The sequence below is a fragment of the Lepidochelys kempii genome, chromosome 1 (genome assembly GCF_965140285.1).
Source record: "Lepidochelys kempii isolate rLepKem1 chromosome 1, rLepKem1.hap1, whole genome shotgun sequence".
In the NCBI taxonomy this organism is placed as follows: Eukaryota; Metazoa; Chordata; order Testudines; family Cheloniidae; genus Lepidochelys; species Lepidochelys kempii.
The window spans coordinates 206,683,177-206,704,854 of record NC_136380.1 but is presented as its reverse complement, the minus strand read 5'-3'; the positions used below and the strand labels follow the sequence as shown (position 1 = coordinate 206,704,854).

Below are 21,678 nucleotides of genomic sequence, written 5' to 3'. Positions count from 1 at the left end.
CAGTTCTCTCTGGAGTCACAGGTTCAGATCTCAGCAGGATACTTCCAAGGCCTCTAAATTAAGTTTACTGTAAGTGGGTCTTTCAAATGATATCTTAAATACTTATGCTGAAGTCTTGTCTATTTTGTATCGACATTAAAGGGTATCATGGCATTTTCTTAGTGGAAGGGGTTTACCTGGTGTCTTTGGTTAAAATTTCCTCTTCTCTCACTTACCTATAATGAACTGACAGCTGCCCTCCACCTCCTAGGTAGCTGCATTTCAGTGATGATGTATGTAAATTGTTTAACACTTTGGGATCCTTTGGGATAAAAGGTGGTAAAGGAAGGTAAGATATTCTCATTATACATTGAGCATTTTTGCTTCCAAAAATTGGGCTTTACAATGGTACCCTCTAAAGAATCCTATGTAAGCATCATATTATAGTGGAATCCTATCCTAAGCATCATATTATAGTGGATATAACTGTATTGTTACTAGTGTTCATTGAGTGGTGAACTCCGTATCAGTAGGTAAATAAATTAAACTAAACTCTTCAAAATTCCCTGGAAATCAATTGCCACATATAGCTTAATTCCCCACTCATGCTGCCTTCCAAACATATAAAAGAAAAAGATTGAATTTCATTTGTTTATATCATGTAAGAATGTTTTGCTCATGTCATTAATGAGCAGGATGTCTGAAATGCTGCCTTTTTTTACAGGCGCTGAGAGCAGACGCTAATAGCTTGGGTAATCTAGAAATTTATGAGGAAGTTTTCAGTGATGAGCAACCATCTGCATGGCATGGAGAGAAACATCCCCTTCCAAGTCTATTGTATATTTCATTCTTTCCAAGGTGTCATGCTTTTCCTGAGGCTAGTGATGATACTGTCTTAATGTCTGAACAGCATCTTTCATTCCAAAGGATCCCAAAGCCCATTTCCAACTTTTTGGGAAAAGAAATGTGGCATTTGTTTTTAATAGTGCACAGCAAAACTACGCATCAGACTTTAGGAAGAAAAATTATGGATATTGAATTCAATTGAAACTTCAGGGAGAATATAGAGAGGCAGAAGATAACTAGATCTGGACTTTTGCCAGGACACCAGTGCTAATCTTAATCATACTACTATTACCATGTGTCCTTTAATGACCACAAGAGGTCGGAACCTCACTTTTTTCATCTGCTCTAGCAGCAGAGTGCCCCTAAGCAACACAGTGAGGATTTAGCAAAAAGAAAAGGAGTACTTGTGGCACCTTAGAGACTAACCAATTTATTTGAGCATGAGCTTTCGTGAGCTACAGCTCACTTCATCGGATGCATACCGTGGAAACTGCAGCAGACTTTATATATACACAGAGAATATGAAACAATACCTCCTCCCACCCCACTGTCCTGCTGGTAATAGCTTATCTGAAGTGATCATTACCAGCAGGACAGTGGGGTGGGAGGAGGTATTGTTTCATATTCTCTGTGTATATATAAAGTCTGCTGCAGTTTCCACGGTATGCATCCGATGAAGTGAGCTGTAGCTCACGAAAGCTCATGCTCAAATAAATTGGTTAGTCTCTAAGGTGCCAAAAGTACTCCTTTTCTTTTTGCGAATACAGACTAACACGGCTGTTACTCTGAAACCTGTCATTAAGTGAGGATTTAGGTTCACCAATATCTCTGAAGGAAGAAGGCCTTCTACTGGCTCAGCAAGACTGCTTCTTGAAGCACCCTTGGTGTCCATTGCAGGTCTCCTAACCTGGCCCAGACATACGTAGTTTGTGATGAGATCTGATAGCCTCACAGTACACTGTGACTTGATTCCAGTACTCTGATTTAAAAGTTACTTTTCCAACACTGGGAATTTTTGCCCTTCCAGCTGAGGTCAGCATTGTGTGGATCACCTTCTGCAATTGATACTGTGATTATTTATGGATTCCCTTCCCCCCCCCCCCCCCCAGATTCACGACTACAAAGAGGGGACCCCAGAAGAGAAGACCTACTACATCGAGTTGTGGGATGTTGGCGGTTCGGTGGGCAGTGCTAGTAGCGTGAAAAGCACACGGGCAGTGTTTTACAATTCTGTGAATGGTAAAGTATGTTTGGTGTAAATCCATTTTTGTTTCCAACTGCTTTCTCTTGTGAGGTGTCACTATTGGTTTTGAGTCAGGATTCACCCAGGTCTTGCTGGTTTTATTATGATATCTGCACTTAAAAAAAAAAAATTAGACAAAGAATTCATATATTTCTTAAGTCAAATATATCTGTGTGGAGCCAGCTGTGAGCTGGAAAACCATTCTGAGCAATGTTCTGCAAATGAGCAGAATCCAGTATCTCACTCTGTTTCAGCCTTCCTGTGTTTCAGAACTAACACAAGAGGGGGTCTTTGAAACTTCAGTAGGGTTACCTCAGGCTATGCGTGCAGTAATGAAGACATGTTTCACTCTTCCACACCTCATAAATATACAGGGACTTAAATCTTTTCTTTTCCATTGGCTGGTTCAGGACCTATGCTAGGAAAAATTTATTGGTCGTAAAATCATTTGCACTAGTCCTGCCAAGTATTTCCAGCCCTGGCAGACTGTGAGATATTATCCCATAAAACATTCTGATTACCATCATGCCTTTTTTCACTTCATCTGCAAAATAACTTTTAACAGCTGAATCTCACAACCACCTACAGGTAGAAATTAATACTTTATATCATTGGGAAAATGGTATCCTAGCTTTGAAACATTGATTTATATCCATGTAATTCATAAAACATCATCCTTTAAATTCAAGTCGGGGAGAAAAAAGGAAGGTGCTAATTGGAATACACCTCAACCCCAATATAATGTGGTCCGATATAACGTGAATTCGGATATAACTTGGTAAAGCTGCGCTCCGGGGAGCAGGGCTGCTTTACCTCATTATATCCGAATTTTGTGTTACCGCAAACGGTTCCTCTGCATGTGCCCCCCGCTTTGCTTGCTGCGGGCCCCCAGCTCAGCTCCGCCTCCTCCCACAAGCGCGCCGCAACTCCGCTTCTCCTCCCTCCCAGGCTTGCCGCACCAATCAGCTGATTGGTGCGGCAAGCCTTGGAGGGGGAGAAGCAGAGCTGCGGCGCGCTTGTGGGAGGAGGCGGAGCAGCGGTGAGCTGGGGCTGGGAGGCCGCAGCAAGTAAGGGGGGGTGCAGAGGAACTGCTCCCTGCCCTAGCTCACCTCCGCTCCGCCTCCGCCTCCTCCCCTGAGCGCGCTCCTGCTGCTCTGCTTCTCTTCCCCCCCTTCCTTCCTGGCTTTCTGCGCCAAACAGCTGATTGGTGTAGCAAGCCTGGAAGGGAGTGGGAGAGAAGCAGAGCGGTGGCGGCGCACTCGGGAGGAGGCGGAGCGAAGATGAGCTGGGGTGGGGAGCGGTTCCTCTGCCTACCCCGATATAACACGGTCTCAGCTATGAGACGGTAAGATTTTTTGGTTCCCAAGGACCGCGTTATATCAGGGTAGAGGTGTAATATGATATTTCATGTCCTGTATCTCATTATTTTATGCATTTGTTGGAAACAGAGTAGGAGTGTTCACTGAAAAATTTGAGGCAACCAAAGTTAATGACCACTTCCGAAAATTTTGTCCCAAACATCTTACTTTATTCAGGTTCTTAATCTATATTCCTTATCATGGTATCTGAGTGCTAATCAGTAGTACCTTAAGCAATGTGATCGTCATCTGTCACGTATGGTTCTTAGCATTATTTTTCTCTTCCTCTGCCCGGGAGGAAAATTGTATGGGGATCCTTATTTATTTATTATGTAGGTACCAGTCAGGGTTCTGTAGTTAAGATTTAGTTGATTTTTTTTTGCCCTTAAAGCAGGGTGAGACATTGCACTCCATATGCTTTATGAAAATATATTCATAAATGTGAATATGATGTAACTGGAATATGCTTTATGCAAAAGGTCTCTTGTAAGGTATCATTACAAAGCTTATAATCTACTGAGTGTGTTCATCCTATTTGTTTGTATGTATTATTTATACGTCTGGAGTTAGGAGAATAAGATATAAACTTGCATTACTGATGTAAATATATTAAGTGGAAGCCATTAAGGGTGACTCCGAATCAGTGAACTGTAAATGGCTCTGTTTACTTTCAAACCTTCCTGTGTACATGTGGGCCAGTCCAGGAAGAATGGCGGCTGTGGTCTCACAGGATATGTGACCATGTCACATGATACTGGAATCCATCTTAATCCTTGTACTTTTCTGTTGATGAGGCGGGGCTGGGGACAAGCACAGACAAAAGATTCCCGCCTTGTGCCAAAGCTATAAAAGGGGATGGAACAGGACAAAGGGGGCTGCCACTCATGAGAAACCCCCTGCTTACTACCTGAGATGTCTGCTGGAACTAACAGGGACTGTACCGGGGAAAGGATTGGGCCCAGACTAGGAAGGAGTCTAGTCTGTGAAAGAAGCTTATTGAAACATCTCTGAGAGTGAGAGATTACCTGTAATCAGGTTTCAGAGTAACAGCCGTGTTATTTATTTGAGCATGAGCTTTCGTGAGCTACAGCTCACTTCATCGGATGAAAAGCTCATGCTCAAATAAATTGGTTAGTCTCTAAGGTGCCACAAGTACTCCTTTTCTTTTTTACCTGTAATCAGTTTCTTAATGTTTTAGGATTAGACTTGCGTGTTTTTGCTTTATTTTGCTTAATGACTTATTTTGTTCTGTCTGTTATCATTTAAATCCTACTTTTTATACTTAATAAAATCACTTGTGTTTATTAATAAACCCAGAGTAAGTGATTAATACCCAGGGGAGCAAACAGCTGTGCATATCTATCAGTGTTATAGAGGGTGGACAATTTATGAATTTACGCTGTATAAGCTTTATACAGAGTAAAACAGATTTATTTGGGGTTTAGGCTCCAAGAAAGGCTGAACACTGCGTGCTGGGAAAGTCCCTGTTAACTGAGAAGCCCCTGGGCTGAGCGAATCTCAGTTTCAGTGAACTGCAGAGAGGAGGCGTCTAACCTCTGGGTCTGTGCTGGAGCTGACTGGAGAGTCTAACTCAGCAAGACAGGAGTGGAGGGGCCCCTGTTCTGGCAGGAGGGTTGTTCTCAGTGGTATCCTAGCTCATCGAGTGACAGTCTCGAGGGGAGTCTCTGTGACCAAACCAGTCACACAGGGATTCAGCCTCTTTGTTAGATATGAAAATACAGCATGTCCTCTCCAACACCAAATCCAGGATGTGACACCCTATGTAGGTTAGACTGCAGGTGTCATAGAGAACCAAATGAGGAAATGAAAGTTTGGGCTTTTCCAACTGAAAGATGTTGAAGTCTCCTCAAAAGTCTGAGGTATTTCAACACCACTCTCGATAAAGTATCAGTCAGCTCCTTTATGAAACCTTTAGTCTTTGCTGGTCTGTAAATGAGCATGAAAGCTATATTAGCATTGGCTATGGTTTAGATCAGACGTGGGTAAACTGTGGCCCGCGGAATCGTCCTGTCCAGCCCATGAGCTCCTGCAGGGTAGGACACTCCTACTGTCCCCCTCCCCTGCTGTCCCCCTTCCCCAGCAGCTACGCCGCCGCGCGGCAGTGCTCTGGATGGCGGGGTTGCGCGCTCCTGCAGGGTAGCACAGCAACATGTCTAGCTCCAGCCAGATGGCACAGTGGCCAGACATGCTGCTCTGAGTGGCATGGTGTGGGGGCAGGGGGCGCTTGGATGGAGTGGAGGTTCGGGGAGGGGTGGTTAGGGAACAGGGGGTTGCATAGGTGTGGGAATCCCAGGGGTCATGTGAGGGAGCAGGGGTGTGGATAGGGAGCGGGGTCCCAGGGGGCAGTTGGGACAGGGAGCAGGAGGAGTTGGATAGGGGGTGGGGTCCCAGGGGAGCAGTTAGGGTCGGGGGGTCTCAGGAGGGGGCAGTCAGGGGACAAGGAGTCGGGGGGGGTTGGATGGGTCGGGCATTCTGAGGGGGGCAGTCAGGGGGCAGAAAGTGGGAGGGGTTGGATAAGGGGCAAGGGCCAGGCTGTTTGGGGAGGCACAGCCTTCTCTACCCTGCCCTCCATACAGTTTTGCAACCCTGATGTGGCTATCAGGCCAAAAAGTTTGCCCAACCCTGGTTTAGATCATCAGACAAATGAATTCCATTGACTTTGTCTGACTGAGGCGCCTCTTGGATTTGATATGAGAAGAGAAGATGAATGCAGTCCTGACTTCTTGTCCTTTCTGGGCCTATGATGGGCAGAAAAACTTCAGATTCAGGCGCACTGGGCTTGCAGTTTAAGCCATCCAGGCCTTGATTATGCAGGCAGTATTGGGTGCTTCATTGCTGAAGTGTCTGTAGTTTGCTGTTTGTTTACTCCAGGTCTGGTGTTAATGAGCTTCAACTTGAGTCCTTGTGGCTTTGTTGCATCTGCTGGTTTGTGGACAGGTGATGGGTTTTGAACAGTCAATAGGTGGTAGGTATAACTCTACGCCCCATAATCTTCATAGAAATATTATGATATGAATATGGCATAACTAAGATGGGTCATGTGTGGTATCATTGGAAAGGTTATGATTTACTGAATGTGATTAGCCAATTCGTATGCCTGTATCATTTCTGTATCTGAAGTTAGGAATGTTGAGTATGTAACAATTACAACTGTAAAAAGAAAAGGAGGACTTGTGGCACCTTAGAGACTAACCAATTTATTAGAGCATGAGCTTTCGTGAGCTACAGCTCACTTCCTCAGATGCATATCGTGGAAACTGCAGCAGGCTTTATATATACACAGAGAATATGAAACAATACCTATTCCCACCCCACTGTCCTGCTGGTAATAGCTTATCTAAAGTGATTTCCAGCACAAATCCAGGTTTTCTCATCCTCCACCCCCCCACACAAATTCACTCTCCTGCTGGTGATAGCCCATCCAAAGTGACAACTCTTTACACAATGTGCATGACAATCAAGCTGGGCTATTTCCTGCATAAATCCAGGTTCTCACATCCCCCCCACCCCCATACACACACAAACTCACTCTCCTGCTGGTAATAGCTCATCCAAACTGACCACTCTTCAAGTTAAAATCCAAGTTAAACCAGAACATCTGGGGGGGAGGGGGTAGGAAAAAACAAGAGGAAACAGGCTACCTTGCATAATGACTTAGCCACTCCAAGTCTCTATTTAAGCCTAAATTAATAGTATCCAATTTGCAAATGAATTCCAATTCAGCAGTTTCTCGCTGGAGTCTGGATTTGAAGTTTTTTTGTTTTAAGATAGCGACCTTCATGTCTGTGATCGCGTGACCAGAGAGATTGAAGTGTTCTCCGACTGGTTTATGAATGTTATAATTCTTGACATCTGATTTGTGTCCATTTATTCTTTTACGTAGAGACTGTCCAGTTTGACCAATGTACATGGCAGAGGGGCATTGCTGGCACATGATGGCATATATCACATTGGTGGATGTGCAGGTGAACGAGCCTCTGATAGTGTGGCTGATGTTATTAGGCCCTGTGATGGTGTCCCCTGAATAGATATGTGGGCACAGTTGGCAACGGGCTTTGTTGCAAGGATAAGTTCTAAGTAATAAGGATAATTACAACTGTGTGTGTACTTGGGGAATGCCCACCAGACAGTAGGCAATCAGCCTGGATGGGCCATGGGGAAGGATAATAGAACTTTAAAGATACTAATCTCCCTCCTTCCTGAGAAGTTTCCTGGGATGCTGCTTTGACACTGCAGGGTCATGTGATCATGTCACCTGATACAGAATACCTTCTTGAAATGCTGTTACGTTTCCATGGGAAGGGAGGTCAAAACTGGGAAACAAAAGATTCCTGCCACATGCAAATCCTGTTTAAGGCTGGGGAGAGAGTTAATCTTGGCTCTTCTCCACTGCCTCCCTGCCCAAGAAGGAAGACTGCTGAAAATGCCTGAAGAAACAAAGGAATTAAGCTGGGGGAGGTAGGGGTTGAGCCCAGGCCAGACAGATCAGCATGTAAAAGGAATCCCTGGAAATCTAAGCTGCAAGCAGTGCAGTTTACCTTCAAGAAACTCTGCAACCTACTTGAAACAATGTTTAGGGTGAGAAATTATTATTTGTAGCTACTATTTTTTAGTGTATTAAGCTTAGTTTGTGTGTTTTTGTTTTATTTGCTCAGTAATCTGCTTTGTTCTGTTGTTGTCCCTTGTAATCACTTAAAATTTACGTTTCCTAGTTAATGAGTTTTTTGTTTATTCCAAAACCCAGTTTGTGCAGTTCATGACTGGGGGAGGCATAAAGCTGTGCGTATCTTCCTCCATATTGAGGGAGGGGGCAAATTGCATAAGCTTATGCTATATAAATCTCTATAAAGCGCAAGACAATATAATTTTGGGTTACACTCCGGGGGGTATGCACCAGAGTGCTGGGCAATTCCCTTAGCTGAGTCCTCCCACACACAGCTGATTGCAAACTCTGTGTGATTCTACAGCTGGGTGTGTCCCTACCTGTGTGCATGATGGAAGGGGGCTTGAGAGCCTGTCACAGCAGCATAGAGTAAAGATTATCCAGGCTGGTGGGACAGGTGGGCTCAGTGGGACCCCAGCACATCAGGTGGCACCCTGGATGGCGGGGGCCAACCCATCACAGTAGGTCTCTCTCTTGTATCAGGCTTCATGTCTCTGTACTATACTTTTTTTGAGTAGTTCTTCCCAGGAGAATGGACTTGTGCAGTGGGCCTCACTGGATAGAGAGAAGGTTGCCAAATATCTGGGTGGAACAACTCTGTTTGATCCTGTCTGGCACTGGTGGGAAAGGTCCTTTGTAGCATGGTCCTGGAGTACTGGCAGGTGTGTTGATGGAAAGGTGGCATAATGTTAGTGTGTAAGATGGGTGAGGTCTGTGGGAGATCAGGTGAACACACATGAAAGAAGCTTTCCACAGCTGTGGATTGTAGAGCTTATGTTGTGAACAAATGGAAAAGTCATAGCATGATGTGTGCATGTGGGTGTGCAGTGCTTTCTACTCATTTTTAATTAAATTACATATTAAATAATTCTGGAGAAACCTAGGGGCATTCCACAAGTACTTGTCTCCTTTAGCAGGAGGTTGAGAGACGGAAAAGGTGCTGGCTGCTGCCAGGAATTGCTTATTGAAGGAGGAGCTCCAGCTGTGAGATCTGGGTGTCTGACAAGAGAACAACTATTGATACTGGCCTGTAATTTTTCGTACCACAGAGTTTACAGTTTGAAGGATCTTGGCAAGGAAAAGGACCAGAAGCTTAACTTTTTTAAATACAGGAAATCTTATTTATGCTTGTCTCTACCAGCCATTTGGTAAACTGTGAAAGGCAGGAGAGGGTGGCAGAGCAGATGAAGGAGGTGGTTTTGCCACTTCCATCTCTTTTGCACAAGAGATTCCCCCTACACAAGGGGAATTCACCATGAGGAATATCCAGCAGGATATGTTCACCTTTTGCTGCATAAAGTGAATGTAGCAGACTGGAAAATCCAGCCCATCGTTTTCTGATGACCCAGCTGATTCTGAGTTATGGTAAATTCACCTCTTATTTTGGGGAAAATTCTCTTCTATCCCCAAACTCCCACATTTTTCTAGAGTTGTAAAAGACTTTTTAGGAGTTTGGGGGCAAAAAGGGAGCAGCTTATTGTGGAAATGTGATTGCGACCTTAACAATGATCTGCTAATGAAAAATTGGGGTTTTGCCCTTTGTGATGTATGAAGCAAGGCTGAAAGGTTTTTCTTTAACAGTAGAAAATCAGGTCTTGTCTGCTCTGTCACTCTATGGAAGAATGGAGAATTTTTGGGAGTATGAGGACGTATATATTACATATTAAAAGCTGTTAAAAAAGACTATTTTTTAAGGTTGTAAAGTCAAGCACACAGACGTTAGGAAATTCCAGAATTCAGGTTGCCTGTGCGACATTAATTCAGCCCACTTGTGCATATGCATTGATACAGTCTTTAATTACATGATCATGTACTATTTTTTCTACAACGACAGGTTTCAGAGTAACAGCTGTGTTAGTCTGTATTCGCAAAAAGAAAAGGAGTACTTGTGGCACCTTAGAGACTAACCAATTTATTTGAGCATGAGCTTTCGTGAGCTACAGCTCACTTCATCGGATGCATACCATGGAAACAGTCTCTAAGGTGCCACAAGTACTCCTTTTATTTTTTCTACAGGACTCCTGGCTCATTCAGGGTGTAGAATGGACAGTGCTTACCTAGTGAGCAGCTATTCAATATTTTATTTTTTTTCTCATTGTTCAACGTGTGGCCATAGGCCTTATTTACTCCATGCTATTCAAACTCTGCTCTGAAGACTGAATTATTTATTTCTTCGTGTGCTTTTCTTTGGTGTTCATCACAGATATCACACACATCTGAGTGCTTCACAAACATTAATGAATTTATTTTCTCAACACTCTTGAGACAAGCGGGTATTAATATCCCCATTGCACAGCTGGGGAACTGAAATACGGTGAGATTAAGGTAAAAAATATCCAATAATTTTGCCCAGTTGGAGATCCCTAGGACTTGATTTTTTCAGAGTACTTCGAATTACATAGCACTTAGTATGTTCAAAGCACAGCTCCCATTGACTTGAGTTGCAGCTGTGAATGCCCCGCACTTCTGCAAATCAGACCCCAAGAACTCAATTCAGTCACCCAGAACGTGAGGAACACATGCCTTAATAACCACTTATGAAAAGTTTGGTTAAGTGACTTGCTGAGTACCACGCAGGAACTCTGTAACAGAGGCAGAGCTAGAGTCCAGTTCTCAGGGCAGCATCAACTGCCTTAACTATGAGACCATACTGTCTCTTCCTGCAATCTCTTGCCTAATTCACCACACACCTTCTAGGCTTCTGCAACAAATGAAGCAGGGGCCCAACAGACGATAGTCTCCATCACTGTACAGTCCTGCTTCACCCTCAGAGAAGGTCCTTCATGAGAACTGAATCAGGCAGGGATCCTGTGGAACAAACAGTATGTGATCATGTAATTGAAGACTGTATCATAATTCATGTGCACAAGGGGGCTAAATTATGATTGCACAGGCAACTTTAATTCTGACAATTCTTAACTTTTGGGTCCTTGACTTTGTAACTGCCATAAATATTCATAGGTTCTGAAGCCAGAAAGGACCATTGTGATCATCTGGTCAGCCCTACTGTATACCACAGGCCTTAAAATTTCCCCCCAAAGTAATGCTATTAATTATGTTTTTAATGCAGTTTTTTGTGTGTAACTTTCTAAATTTAAGAAGAACAACAACTGAAAAACAGAAAATTCATCATGTGGCATATTTACACCCCCATGGGTCTTGAGCAGGTTGAAACCTTTAGATCAACTGCAGAGTTCTGCCACTTGAACTAATGGAGTAATTGATAGCAGTAGTAGGTTATTCTCCTCTGTGTGGACCAGCACTAGAGGAGAATGGGATACTTTGCCAGTGGATTTCACAGATATTTGCTGACAGCAGAGGAATGGTCCCAGTTTTTGCTTCCAGTCACAGACTTCTTGCCGAGCAGTTCCTAGTTACCTTAATTGTACACCCCAGCTCCTTGTCCCCAAGCAGGTTTCCATTTCTCCATCTCCTGGCTCTTCATCTGATCTGTCTCACTGACCCCTCTTCCCCATGCACATTCCCTGTATCCACTGGCTCCCAGTCCCAGTTTTCCTCCCCAGCTCCTTGTCCAATCTCAGTATCACCTTTCCCCTGACTTCTTGTCCAGCCAGTTCCTCCTCCAGTCTGTCTCCCTCCCCCCAACTTCTGTCTCCCCATTCCTTTCCTCATTAGCTCCTAATCCTAGTCTCCTTCTGGTCTCCACATCTGAACTCTCAGTCCCAGTTTCCATTTCCCCTCCTACCATGCTCCAGTCTGTTTCCACCCACATCAAGGCTCCTAGTCCCAATCTACTTCCCCCCACACCCTTCCCCCGAAAGTCTGTCCTGTATCCCCTGTGCATTTAAATCAAGCAGCTTCCTCCTCCATGCTGCCTGTGGCCAGCAGGAGGGTCATTGAAATCCCAGGAGAGACAGGCTCCCTGCTCAGTTCTGGTGCTCAGACATGGACCCAGCCTGTAGCAGTCCAGAGCTGCAATTACGGGGAAGGGTCCTGCTCAGCCTAGGCTCATGCATGCCCTGTGTGGATGAAATCGTCAGGGAATTTAGCTACTAAAATTTAAGAAGTCTTTGTGGAGTATGTGCGAACTATGGGTTGGGGTGGGTTTGTGTTTGTTTTTTTTCAGAGGCTTATAGTATGGCCAGCTTTGGGCAGATTTTTCACAAGAATGACAAAAGGCACATCCCTTCCAAATTGCAAATTCCTGCTCCAAAGCGTGCGGGCACTAGAGTTGTTCAAAGAAAAGTTCACCAGGTATTTTTTAACATGGGCAAAACAACATATTTTCTCTAGCCTTGTTCTTGGAAATTACTGAAATTGGTTGAACTTATTCAAAATTTATTCTACATTCAGCCTGAGGCAAACGCCCAGCATGGAAAAATTCAGCCCAAATGGTTAAAGTTTGGCAAAATTATAAGCAACTGAAAACAGGGTCTTATAAAGGAAACTGTCAGGTAATCTTCATAATGGGCAGGGCTACAAGCCTTGGCTGTAAAACAATTGCAACTTAATGCATTGTGAAGGAAGAGGATTTTTAGATGCATTGTTTAAAACTCTGATTTTTGTTATGCCTTTTTAACTCAAATGCCTAAGAAAAAGACAAGACAAAAATTGGCATTCCTGATACTTCTAAAGTTAACAAAACAACCAAGGTTAAAACAAAAAGGGTGGAGGTTCTTTTAGCCCTTCTTTATACACCATTAAAAAGCAAAAAAAAGGGCACAAAACCAATCCCTCCATTCTCTTGCTTCAGGTCACATTAAGGTGCCACAAGTACTCCTTACCTTTAACCATGTCTCCATAATTACAAGACAATTTAAAGTCGTACCAAACAGCTCCTCCTTACTAATGTTTTGAGCCAGACTCCATGTGAGGCGCTCTCGGTTCCAGAGCATCCTGGTCTGTGAATCCTGTATAGGTGAGGTTAGGAAAATATCTTATGATTAAGGAATGCCTTGTCTTTACTCTCTATTTAGGCATAATATTAGTGCATGATTTAACGAACAAGAAGTCCTCCCAAAACTTGTATCGATGGTCATTGGAAGCACTTAACCGAGATGTGGCTCCAACTGGAGTGCTGGTGACAAATGGGTGAGTGTACACCATGCACACAGCATCAGACACATGACTCCAGCTGTCACATTTACTCTTCATCACTTATCACTAGGGCCACTTGAAATCCACGGGAAGTTTGACCAAGTGCAGAGTTCTCAGGCTAGGGTGTACTTGGGATGGCTGAGAAGAGCTATGTAACTGTGGAAGAGAAATGGTACCGCTATTCCATCTCCAGATCCACTGTTGCTAGATCCTTGGGTTTTCTGGGAGTAGTGTGGAGTCAGGGGAGCATGTCTCTGTATTGCTCCTTCCATATTTGTTGAGGCTTATGTGGGAACAGGTACATTTCCTGCTACCTCAAAGTTTTCCATGGCTGCTTTGTGGCATTCAGGGCCATCTAGCAGGAATCCTCATGAAAATGTGGCTGTTTCCATGTCCTACCTTGATTTTTTTTTTGTGTGAGGAGTAATGAAACTCACTAAATCTTGCAGATTTCTTTAGTGGGATTTTTTGGGGCCTTGCTAAAGAATATGTTTTCAGCAGTGCTGTGCCATCTAACTGTTGCTGTTTTCCCCTGTTACTTGTTACAGGTATAAGGGGAAAGATTTTCAAACCGGAAAAATCACACAGATGAGAGTGAGAGAAATGGAATGGGGGTGAGGGCGGGCAGAACCCCAATTATATGCACACCACAGACAGATACACATCTGCTATTTTAAAAACACAGGGTGGAGGCTTGTCTTCCAAAATCCACATTCTGTGTGGCTGTAAAGAAGAAGGCTCTCACCAGTTTATGTGGTGGGACAGAGAAAAGGCCTGTGAAGCCAGTTGAAACAAATTAATGGAAAGTTTCAAAGCTATGGCAGGAGAGTTTTGAATTGGTCCTGAAATGAGTAGGGAGTCAGGTTAGTTCTCTAATGATGGGAGTGATATGGTATCATTCCTTTGTTTGTGTGAACATAAGAATGGCCATACTGGGTAAAACCAATGATCCATCTAGCCCTGCATTGTGTCTTCCGATACTGTGGGATTGTGGGCAGCAGCATTCTGCATCGCATCCACCTTTACCCTCCCTTTGTTTCCTTTTCTCTCTGATTTGTAACATGGTCACATTAGCCTGCTAGCTACTTCTGCCTTTTCCTTTCCCACACTGGAGCCCTGACCCAACCCAGCTGCTGGTTCCTTTCTTCTCCTCTCCCTTTCAAACATACAGCATGACTCAACCAGCCTCTCAGCTGCCATTTCCTTCCTGCTCTTCTCCAGCTCATGCATTGTGATCCAGCTCATCTCTTAGCTGCTGCTGCTTCCCACCCTGTCCTCTTCAGACAAAAGCCTCAACCCATGTCTCAGGTGCTAGTTACTAGTTCCATATCTGTTTCCACTCTAAATCTCCCAACAGGCAGTGTGATTTAACTCCAGAAATCCTCCCACAAGACCCAGACATAAACACTCTTGGCCGTCAGAACACAGTATCCAACAATCTCCCACCCACCTAGAGTGGAAAGGATAGGGCTGTCACATTCATCTATATTTGTATTATTCTGTTTTTCACTGCACAGGGACTATGACCGTGAACAGTTTGCGGATAACCAGATTCCGCTGTTGGTTATCGGAACCAAATTGGACCAGATCCCAGAGACTAAGCGCAATGAAGTTTTGACCAGAACAGCTTTCCTGGCTGAGGATTTCAATGCAGAAGAGATTAATCTGGTTAGTATTTTTGCCAGAAGTTTTGTTTATCTTTGACTGTGCATGATGCTTTCCAGCAAAGAGAACTGTGCAATCCCAATTACAGGAACTAGGCTACTGGTGATTGCCTGGTCAGTCACACTGAGGTCGCTTACAGTGTTGGTTAGCCATACGCCTTGCTAGCATAGTGGAGAAATAGTAGCTGTCTTTCAGTTATAGAAAGGAGCTGGTTGTGGGAAGTCAACAGGATGGCCTAGGGGTTAGGGGATTGGGAGTCACTTGGTTCTGCCACTCACTTTTCTTGAGCACATACAGACTACACCCATTTATATTTATACCATTGCCTGGGCAAAATCGGTGGCTGGATGTATAATGGTTGGCTGAAGTTAAATCTGGGGAATGCAGATATAGTATTGAAGTTTTCAGCCTGCTTCTCTGCTTTGGAATTGGACTTCCCTCTTAATGCTTTGAGATGAGTCTTTAGTTCAGAATTGAGACACGTCAGCAGGACATTATGGGGAAAGCTTCCTCTTCTTTATCTTTTGTGGGAACAGAGGGTTTCAGTCTCCAGGGCTATAAAACCAACACCTTACCTTAGCACCTAGCTCACTTAAAAAAAATTGTCAGCACTTTTTTAATAGGCAAGTGTCAAATTCTAGTTCATGTTTACAAAGCTGATGCTTCAGGACTCTACAAGAAATTCCTGGCTGATTTATTTATTTGTGGGGAGAAGTGACTCAGTTTCCCAACCCCATCAGTGGCTGAATCATTTGTCTTGTATTTAGCACTGAGGACCTACTCCTCTAACATGGATTAGAAAACTGCTCTGATGTATTTGCTTCCCGGCGCCTCTTGGGTTTTGAAGAGGATAACATCCAGAGTGACTTCCTTTGTTGGTAAACTTTATGGTGTGAGGCACTCCAGTTGTAGTGGTACAAACAGGGAATCTGGATTTCTGTCTCACCAGTCACATTGATGATTTCTGCATTTTAATGTGAGGAAAAATCATTAGTTGGTCTGAGAATTATCTGTTCCCATTATCATTAAATTGTTTCTTCTGGAAGTTGCAGCCAGTGCCAGGAAAGAGTCTTTCCCATAGACTTCCTCAACAAGAAGGCTTCCTTGTTTCTGCTGATTACTAGGCACCCTTGTTATTTTCGTAGTATTCTTACAATGCTGCTGTTGTTGTGAATTATGAGCTGATTGGTTCCTCAGCACAACATCCTGGGAGCTACCTTAGCCACATCATTCTGCATAGCTTGTAGCCAAATGGTTCACAGCCTACTCAGGCCACTTCAGACTATGACATCAACTGTGCCCACAACCACCCATTCCATTGTGTGTATTTCAGCCTGCAAAGGAGCTTGAGCTTCCCTAAACCCTAGAACAAGGAGTCCATGTTTTGTTATAGGAGTACATGTAGTCAAATGGGAAGTGGGTAACAGTAGTGCTCTGAGGCCTAGCATAGCAACTCAACATAAAGGGAGGAAGGAGAGACTAGAGTGCCAGGAGTTAGAGCTTGATGCCCCAGTGCTAGTGGTTGGGAATGACTGCTGTGGAGGGCACCTCTTGCTGTACTACTGATAGACCCCCCTGGTTTCTGTTCTTGTGCCTTTAAAAAATGTTAGGCTGGTGCTTGTTATAAACAGCTTAGTTTAGATTTTGCATTTGAAAGTGGGTCTTCTAAAGTTCCCTTTAACATAGAGTTTTGGGAGTGGGGTGAAGCCACCTCTTGTGAGTAGAACCCTATTTAAAAGAGTGAAACTTTTATTTTTTTTAACATTTCCCAATCCGTTTTGTCCTCTTCCATTTGGAAGTCACTGATATCTTCCCCGCCCCCCATGTCCTTCCAAATGGCTTTGGAACAGAAGTCAGTATGGGTTTGCCATGTTTGCTTCAGTGGTCATGTCTGCATGTTTCTGGGAAGGGGGCTTGTTGATTTCCTTGTATTCCCTCTGCTGGTTGACTAATTGCAGCAAAACCAAATATTTCAGCTGTTGTGGCTTGGTTTTCACCCATTTACGTCTTATTAGGTAATCCGTTCTTAAAGTGACACCAATATGGCCTGTCATTGCATGTCCTTGCATTCTATAAAAATCAAGCACCTTGAGAAAACATTTTGTTTAAGATGAAGAGTTGTGCTGAGTACCTGGTTATTTTCAGTAGCTTTCTTGCTCCTTAAAGAATGTTGCATAACATGGTTCCTAATTATGAGTTGCTTTTTGTGTGTTCTAGGACTGCACCAATCCCCGCTATCTGGCTGCAGGCTCATCCAATGCTGTCAAGCTCAGCAGGTTTTTTGATAAGGTGATGCAAATTCAATTACGTTTGTTGCTTTTGATTTATGTAATTAACCCTGTCTGTATTCTGAGAGCTAACGGCATAGTTGGGCTCCTGCTTTCACTTGCCACTTCTTGAGAGCTGGGTTCAAATCCTGTGTGGAATTGCAAGTGAAAATGGCTTTGGGTAGTTCTCAGACTAATCTCCCTTAAATTATTATTATGACTGTTATTTACTATTTGTATTACAATAGCACTTTGGAGCCCTATCATGGACCAGGGCTAGGTGTTGTGCTAGTTGCTATACATACACATTACTCCTATGGGAATTCTGCACCACTGCGCAATGCAGAATTTTGCAGAAATTGTTTTTTGCACAGATTTTCCTTTCACCCACAGAAATAGGCTGCGGTGCTGCTGGCCGCCACTAGGGGCTGCTGGACTTGGCAGAACCCATCTTGCACATAGAAAACACAGAGGGGGAGAGTAGAGAGTTCTTAGCAGCTGCAGTTCCCCACATGCCCTGAGGGAAGGAGATGGCAGCGTGCAGGAAACTCCACACAAACCTGGGACTGAGCATCAGGCTGTTTCTCCCTCTGGGCTCTGAGGGGGGAGGAGGGTAGGTGCCTGGGCTGGGGCGAGCCGTGCCTGGGCTGGGGTGAGCCATGGCTGGGCTCTGTGGGGGAGGGATTGTGGGTGTCTGGCCCCCTGGCTGGGCTCTGCGGGGGAGGGAGCAGAGAAATAGGAAGTGAGTTATCATAGGGATTTCTTTAACACTCTACTTTTGGGGGAATTTTTGTGTGTGTCTATATTGTTACAGACATACTTGGTGACGCTATTTTGAAATAAATTACCAAAATAATTGAAACTGGCATGATTATATAGTGTTATTTTGACAAAATTTGCAGAATTTTAAAATATTGTGTGTAGAATTTTTAATTTTTTGGTGCAGAATTTTTATTTTTTTTGGCACAGAATTCCACCAGGAGTAACATATAACAAAGACAGTCCCTGCCCTGAAAAGCTTTTCAATCTAATACTGGTCTGCATTACAGACTTGCCAAAGAGTTTGTTAGTTTAACTTAACTAAGTCACGTTTTAGATGAGACTGAAGACTCTGACAGCAGAGATTGTGTAAATCATGGAGTTTTGTTGTCTGAGTTATATGGGGAGCCCAGAACATGAAAAAATGGTGAATGGGAAATGTTCTGTCGGTCCCTACTGCACTATGCCTGACTCCTAGCTAGTTCTATCCCGCTAATCATTCCCACTTCTTGAAATTCACCCATGGGAACAGAATGGGTATGGGGGCTGGAGTCTGGATTTGATGTCTGATTTTGGCCTTTTGCTCCTTGAGCCAGGAGCACTGCAGAAGCAGCAAAAATTGGGAGAGTCGTAAATAACACAGAAAGTGGGTCACTGATACATCATGATCTGGATGGCTTGGTAAGTTGGGTGCCAGCAAACAATATGCATTTTAAGAGGGCTAAATGTATATATTTAGGAACAAAGAATACAGGCCACCTAAATTCCCTCTAAGCTGCACGGTTGCACAGCAGGCTATCAAGGGCCATGCAGGCGCGCAGCCACAAGGGCCTAGACTGGAGAGGCGCCCCAGCCCTGGAGCTGCCACGGCCAGGGAGAGGTGCCTCTCCCCCGGCCCCAGCACTGGGGCAGCCTGCACCCCAAACCCCTCATCTCCAGGCTCACCCCAGAATGCACACCCCCAGCCAGAGCTCTCACCCTCCCGCACCGTAACCCTCTGCCCTAGCCCTGAGCCCCCTCCCAAATCCCTCATTCCTGGCCCCACCCCAGAACCCTCACCCCCCTGTAACCCAACCCTCTGCCCCAGCCCTGAGCCCCCTCCCACACACTGAATCCCTCGGCCCCACTCCTGCCACACATCACCTCCATATTGGTGCACATCAAATTTATTCCGCACGTGGATGTAAAAAATTAGAGGGAACATTGCAGGCCATAATTACAGGAGTGGGGACTCTGATCTGAGAAGCAGTGACTCTGAAAAAGATTTGGGGTCATGGCGGATAAAGAGCTGAACACGAGCTCCCAGTGCAACGTTGTGGCCAAATCCTTGGGTGCATAAGCAGGAATCTCAAGATTGAATAGAGAGATTATTTTATCTCTGGTTTCAGAGTAGCAGCCATGTTAGTCTGTATCCTCAAAAAGAAAAGGAGTACTTGTGGCACCTTAGAGACGAACAAATTTATTTGAGCATAAGCTTTCGTGAGCTACAGCTCACTTCATCGGATGCATTCAGTGGAAAATACAGTGGGGAGATTTATATACACAGAGAACATGAAACAATGGGTGTTACCATACACATGGTAACAAGAGTGATCAGGTAAGGTGAGCTATTACCAGCAGGAGAGCCTGGGATGGGGGTGGGGAACTTTTGTAGTGATAATCAAGGTTGTTGACAAGCACTACATTGATGACCTCTTCATCATCTGGAATGTAGTGCAAGTAGAGTAGGGGCATTAGGGAACGAGAGCTGAGGACAGGCCCAACAAAGAAAATAACAGAACACCACTAGCCATCACCTTCAGCCCCCAACTGAAACCTCTCCAACGCATCATCAAGGATCTACAACCTATCCTGAAGGACAACCCATCACTCTCACAGATCTTGGGAGACAGGCCAGTCCTTGCTTACAGACAGCCCCCCAACCTGAAGCAAATACTCACCAGAAACCACACAACAGAACCACTAACCCAGGAACCTATCCTTGCAACAAAGCCCATTGCCAACTGTGTCCACATATCTATTCAGAGAACACCATAATAGGGCCTAATCACATCAGCCGCACTGTCAGAGGCTCGTTCACCTGCACATCTACCAATGTGGTATATGCCATCATGTGTCAGCAATGCTCCTCTGCCATATACATTGGCCAAACTGGACAGTCTCTACGTAAAAGAATAAATGGACACAAATCAGATGTCAAGAACTATAACATTCAAAAGCCAGTCAGAGAACACTTCAGTCTCCTTTGGTCACTCGATTACAGACCTATAAGTGGCAATTCTTCAACAAAAAAACTTCAAAAACAGACTGCAACGAGAGACTGCTGAATTGGAATTAATTTGCAAACTGGATACAATTAACATAGGCTTGAATAAAGACTGGAAGTGGATGGGTCATTACACAAAGTAAAACTATTTCCCCATGTTTATCCCCCCCCCGCTGTTCCTCAGTTGTTCTTGTCAACTGCTGGAAATGGCCCACCTTGATTATCACTACAAAAGTTCCCCACCCCCGGCTCTCCTGCTGGTAGTAGCTCACCTTACCTGATCACTCTCATTACAGTGTGTATGGTAACACCCATTGTTTCATGTTCTCTGTGTATATAAATCTCCCCACTGTATTTTCCACTGAATGCATCCGATGAAGTGAGCTGTAGCTCATGAAAGCTTATGCTCAAATAAATTTTAGTCTCTAAGGTGCCACAAGTACTCCTTTTCTTTTTATTTTATCTCTGAATTTCGCTCTGGTGCAACCACTGCTGGAATACTGGGTCCTGTTTTGGTATCCACAATCAAAGAAGGATGGAGAGAGTTCAGAGAGATAGAAGAATGATTAAAGGATTAGAAAACATGTCTTGCATTAATAGACACAAGGAGCTTGATTTAGTTAGCTTAACAAAGAGAAGGATAAGGAGTGACTTGATTACAGTCTATAAGTGCATGGGGAGCAAATGTTTAATAATGGTCTCTTCAGTCTAGCAGAGAAAGGTATAACAATCCACTGGCTGGAAGTTGCAGGTAGGCACATTCAGACAGGAAATAAAATACAAATATAACAGTAAAGGTAATTAACCATTGGAACAGCTTATCAAGGGTCATGGTAGATTTTTCATTGCTGACCATTTTAAAACCAAAATTGTATGTTTTTCTAAAAGATCTGCTCTAGGAAGTATTTGTAGAGGAAGTTCTATGGCATGTGCTGTACAGGAGGTCAGATGAGGTTTCTGAATTGACACCCTGATTCGACTTATGGCGTTGGTTTCAACTTTAAGACGCTCGGTCCTGTAATGGAGTGGATTGCGGTTCCGAGTTGCAACATTTTGCATTACAACACAATTTTCAGGAACCAACTGTGTCATAAGTCCAAGGACTGCCTATATATCAGGGCAATACAGGGGACCTCCATCAAGGACGTAGAAACACTCTTTCTCTTGGAAGAGAGAGTGATGAAAAAATGGGATAAGTGTCTGTAACCCCTTTTTTAAACCAGTTAGATTGGGGTAAAACCTAGCATCCTATACCGTGTACATGTGGTTTGCTGTCACTGAAACTCCTCTCACTTCTGGGTGAGACTTTGCCCCAGCTTGCTGGCTCATGACTTTTTGGATTTCATATCATCATCTTCAGCCTCCTGTGACTTTTCCCCAGCCTTAATGTTCATCTCTGTCTTTTTCCTCATTCATTTACTTTGCAATTGATGTCTTGAGATTTGATTACATCTGGGATTGTAATTCTGTCATCTCTAGGTGGGGGAGGGGACTGGGTAGCTATTCTTCAGTGTTGGAGATTTCCTGAGAACAGTTATTCTGTGTGAAACATT

At 44.1% G+C, this 21,678-nt stretch overlaps 1 protein-coding gene across 6 annotated transcripts in view; it reads left to right on the top strand.

Annotated features, from left to right (window-relative positions):
- Window positions 1–21,678, top strand: part of RABL3 (RAB, member of RAS oncogene family like 3) — a 43,966-nt gene that overhangs the window by 3,537 nt on the left and 18,751 nt on the right. For 5 of the 6 annotated variants that reach the window (XR_013634541.1, XR_012154692.2, XM_073309648.2 and 2 more), the window contains exons 3-6: window positions 1,935–2,064; window positions 13,048–13,162; window positions 14,686–14,836; window positions 17,051–17,122. Coding sequence is in view for 4 of the 6 variants with exons in the window: in XM_073309648.2 (XP_073165749.1) it covers window positions 1,935–2,064; window positions 13,048–13,162; window positions 14,686–14,836; window positions 17,051–17,122 (468 nt within the window). In the remaining 2 variants the exon portion in view is untranslated. Of the gene's footprint in view, window positions 1–1,934; window positions 2,065–13,047; window positions 13,163–14,685; window positions 14,837–17,050; window positions 17,123–18,455; window positions 18,541–21,678 lie in introns of all 6 variants that reach the window. The other variant, XM_073309657.2, reaches the window with a different exon arrangement.